This window comes from Gavialis gangeticus, unplaced genomic scaffold (assembly GCF_001723915.1).
Source record: "Gavialis gangeticus isolate Ggan-Ray unplaced genomic scaffold, GavGan_comp1, whole genome shotgun sequence".
In the NCBI taxonomy this organism is placed as follows: Eukaryota; Metazoa; Chordata; order Crocodylia; family Gavialidae; genus Gavialis; species Gavialis gangeticus.
In genome coordinates, this window is record NW_017728992.1 from 99243076 (window position 1) to 99247857 (window position 4782).

The 4782-nt window shown below is 42.6% G+C and overlaps 1 protein-coding gene across 2 annotated transcripts in view; it reads left to right on the forward strand.

The window, feature by feature from the left end:
• The window catches only part of GREB1L (growth regulation by estrogen in breast cancer 1 like), a 279693-nt gene that overhangs the window by 145394 nt on the left and 129517 nt on the right, over nt 1-4782 (forward strand). Inside the window, exons 4-5 of one of the 2 annotated variants that reach the window (XM_019526065.1) lie at nt 3708-3867; nt 4059-4256. In XM_019526065.1, the coding sequence (XP_019381610.1) occupies nt 3711-3867; nt 4059-4256 (355 nt within the window). In that variant the 5' untranslated portion in view covers nt 3708-3710. Of the gene's footprint in view, nt 1-3707; nt 3880-4058; nt 4257-4782 lie in introns of both variants that reach the window. The other variant, XM_019526057.1, reaches the window with a different exon arrangement.

Consider the following 4782-nt stretch of genomic DNA (forward strand, 5'->3'; position numbering starts at 1 on the left):
CTCTCAAGAAGGGAGTTTCCCATCTTATAAGTGTGCTGCTGATTCTTGCTGCCCAAGTGCAGCACCCTGCACTTATCAGTATTGAAGCACATCCTGTTTTTGCTAGCCCACCCCTGTAACCTATCCAAGTCTTGCTGCAGTCTTTCCCTCCCTACTAGTGTGCCTTACTTTGAGCAATGAGGGTAACTTCAAGGCGTCTCCTGCATTTCCCTGTTGATGTGACCTTTTTGGTCCTTCTCCAGTCAGGCACTTTGTTAGGTGTGAGTCAGTTAGGTTCTGAATTAATTTAACTGTCTCCTGACCCAGTTATCCTACCTGAGTCCTCCCTAGGGACAATAACCCATAAATATCCCTCCAGGTTTATTTGGGTCCTTCTCAATCCAATAGGCCCCCCAATCAATCAGTTTTCTTACTGTATCAGCCCCTAATTAATTTTAACACATTGTATAATAGAGTCCATGCTCTAATTAACCAATTATCTGCTTTGATCAGGCTTTAATTGATTTCATTGCCTTGCACAATACAGTCCATCAGTTTCTTGACTTCCCCATTTCTTGTGTAATCAATTCAGGCCCGTTAATTGTCCATCTTCAACAAAGACCAGGATTCCCTTTGCTCGCTATCAGAAGAGATTTCCTTCCTACTAGGCTGGGAGAAGTCTCTGCAGCGGCAGTCTCAGTGTCAGCCTTCCAAAGCCAGAGTTCTTCTCCTTTCTCTGTGTCTCATTTGCGCTTCCACAAGGTACTTGTCTCCCCTCCCCTTGCTTTCCCCTTTCCATGGCTCTTGTAAGTTGGGCCACTTCCTTTTTGAGGAGGACCAGAAATCCTTCAGTCTTATGGGAGCTGGTCCCAGCTGCCTGCTGGTGGTGCGCGCGGTTTAACCCATTTGGTGCCAAATTGGCATTTTCGCCTGGCTCCAGCACTCTCAGTGACTGTCTCTCCTGGCCAGACTTGCCTCGAGGTGCAAGCATAGCAAGGTCTGAGCTCAGCCTCCTGCTACACCTATATTGTAATGCATAGATCATTTCTATATGCATACATGGGACCTTACATGTAGAATGAAGACAAGAGTCAGTCTGTCTAATCTGGCATCCTAACCATCCTGCCTGTCTTAATGTCCCTGCTAATGGAGAACATGATCTCTAGCTCTCATATAATGAATGTCATCAGTAGATTTTTTTAACAGGTTTTGTACAGGAGGTCAGTACCATTGTCCCCTTTTTATAGCCAGAGAATCTGAGTTAGAGAGAGGTGATGTAACTTTCCTGATGTTACCCAGCAACCTAATGACTAAGCCAGGAATAGAACCCAGGTCTCCCAAATTCTAGTCCTGTGTTCTAGCCACTTGGCACACTGCTTCCCGGGTTATAATATTAGAAGACACAAGGAAGGTGGAAGAGAGTCATGAGCTAAGGTCATGTTTATATATTGCAGTTTATATACTGCATTGGTTCCTGTCTTATTTCCTGTCCCTCCCCCCCCCAATTAAATACATAGCCACAAGTTAACTTTACTGGAAAAACATATTACAAGAAATCAATCATTTGTATTCTGTGGTGGATACTAGATTTTTATTGTATCTGTACAATATATGTTGTATGTGATAATGGCTCAATACAACAGTAGAGTTATAATCTAGCATGTTGTCTTCAGGTCATTTTAAAATCTTCTTTGGCTTCATTGTCACTTGGCATTTAAATTTGAAAGATCACGTAACGCTACTGGAGGCATCAGTTTAGTAGTTCCTGCTGAGATATTATAGGAGAAATGCAACAAAACCCTGAGGAAGCAGGGTATAAAAAGTGAAACATTTAAGGGAAAATGATTATTAATAATATAATAATAATATACTCACCTTTTAGCTATTTTTACTAGACTTCAACAATGGCAGCTGACAAGATTATTAGGTGTCTCTGCACCCAATTGCTTGGCTAACATAACAGCCCCCTAGGCCAGAGGTTCTCAATGTTTTACAACAGGCAGGCTCAAGTAATGAAGTTTGGCCCTAAGGCTGGCCACCAGCATTCTCTCTAAGATGCCCGGCATGAGCAGGTGCACTCATGCCATGCTACCAGGTGCACTTGCGCGGCCATGCACACCATGCAGCTTAGAGGGAATGCTGCTGGCCACTGTTGCAATCCAGCTGCTTCCTTTGCCAATTTGTTTCCTGCTGCCTGCCACTGAATATCACCCTGGGCCAATGTTTCCAAAACCTCGTGGGCACTCTCGCACCCTCCTCCTGTTGGCCAATTGCCATGGGAGGGTTCAGTGGCAATAAAAAACTGTAGCTGTAATAGAGCAGTGCAGACTCTCCAGGGGGCTTCCATACTGGTGAGCTGCTGGCTGTGTGCCTCCAATTCTACCTCCTACCTCTGAATGCTGCCACCTTCCACCACTTCTACTTGCTGGTGATTGCCACTGGGGGCTGGATCTGCCCTGTGGACCACAGGTTGACAATCCTGCCCTAGATAAAATCTTGTGGACATGTTTTTGGACAATTATTGAAGTAAGTTAATCTGTGAATTCAATATGTTGTATGTTCTCTGCCATAATATATGCAAAAAATCTCCAAGAGATAAGAAAACAAAGACTAGACTATATGTCTTGTATGCTAAAACTGCATTTGCATCTCTTTAGATCAGGGGTGGGCAGTTATTTTGGCTGGTGGGCCACTTGTGTTTTGGTTAGCTGTCAAGGGCCACACATGTAAAATCTTTCCAAAAAAATCATTTTAACAAATTATAAATTAAAAATATTAAAAATCAAGCATTTACTATTAACATATTTTATTCCAAAAATATTTTTTGTCCTGATATATGTTTTTTTTGAGTAGTGTATATAGAGGTAATTGCATAATAGCTCAATAGCACGATGAACAACCACTTGTAGGCAACCGAGTGGCTGGAAGGCATGTGGGAGCTGGAGGCCTGTGTACTGGGGCAGGAGCCCCCTGGCTGCAGCTTCCCTGATGCCTGGCTGGACATGTGGTGCCTGGCATGCATGCCCATGGCCACTGCTTCTTCCCTGCACTACCTGCTGCTCAAAACACAACAGGGGCAGGAGGAGGAGGACCTGCTGGAGGTGGGGGGAACCAAGCAGTACCCGAGCGGGAGCAACTCTGCTGGGAAGCTGTGCATGCTGGCCAGGGCGGGGGTAGGGCTGTCAGCGTGTGTGGGATGGGCAGATGTGGGAGTGCAGTGTGGGCTGCCTTGGGCAGGGGTAGGTAGGGCTTGGCCCAATGCAGAGTATGGCGGGGGCTGCCATGGGCCATATACAATTAATTGGTGGGCTGGTTTTGGCCTGTGGCCCATATTTTTCTCATCCCCACTTTAGATATTTTTATCTGTCCTCAAACAAATTCTATATCAGATAGGTTTTTGAAGCAGTTGAGATTAATATTATGGGGAGAAATGGTAAACAAACCAGCATTTATGAGCTCTGCTAACTGCAGTAAGAGCTCTTATTGAAACAAGCAGACACAGAAGCTTCCAAACTCAGACACAAACAGGAACAAACAGTACTATTTCAAGATGTTGTTGTTTTCACTACATTTTTCATTAACTACTAAATGCCACTGCTAATGTTTATCCTGCCGGATATTTATTAATTCATAAGTGACCTGTTTGAATAAAGGGTCTGTGTATGCAATTCTTCACCCCCTTAACAAACTAAACTATTCTCTTTTTTCTTGCATTTTTTTGCTAACAGATAATGGGGAATTCATATGCAGGGCAACTGAAATCTGCCCGCTTTGAAGAAGCTCTTCACAACTCTATAGAAGCCTCTCTGAGATGTAGCAGTGTTGTCCCACGGCCAATCTTCTCACAGCTCTACCTGGACCCTGATCAGCCTCCTTTCTTGCCGGAAGGTAACCATGCAAGTATGGCACGTTTCAGTTGTCATTTTTTTTGCTAAAGAAAATATTATAGCTCAACTCATTTTTGGACATAAAATCCATATTTAATTTATGTGCCTCTTGGAAGGGAGTTGTGGTATTTGTCTGCCATTGCTCTGACCTGAACTAATACAGGGGTGGTTCTGTTTTATATTTTTGCTCAGATGTAAAACCAAAGGTGGAAGAACTGGACAAAGAGTTGGTGCATCGTTACTCGCAGAATGGAACCCTGGATTTTTCTAATAACCAAACTGTTAATGAAATGGAAGATGAAGAGGAAGATGAAGACATGTCAGATTCAAGTAGTCCACCAATCCCATATTCGCAAAAACCTGCCCCAGAAGGGTCTTGCACTACTGATGGTTGGTTTCCATCCCTGTACCTAAAATGAACTGAATGAATTCTCAGTATCATGTTTAGTCTTCAGAGTAACAATGAAACTGATTGAATTACCATACTGAATATTGATAGTATCTTGTTCCCATGAGAGCTATTAATAAAGGGTCCAGTTTTCCAACTTTTACTCATACTGGGAAGTACTTATTCACATGAGTGGTCTTGTTCGAGAGTCTAGAAAGGTGACCATGCTTTTCAGCTTTTGACTAAAATGTTGCCTTTCAGATTTAGGCCAGAAGATACTTTATTTTGCATTTCAAACCCAATTTAACTGGATAGTTTTTCAAACATTACAACTATTTTTAAAGGCCAGCTTGAATAGGGCTAATTGCACAAGGATGACTTCCCAACATGAGTAAGAATATGGAGCAGTCGGCCCCAAACACATGAATTCATAAAATTCAAAGTAACTCTAACATACAGAAATAAAAATGTGTTTGTTCTTTATTTCAACTTTCCTTTTCTTGATTTTTTTTTTTTTTTTTTTTTAAT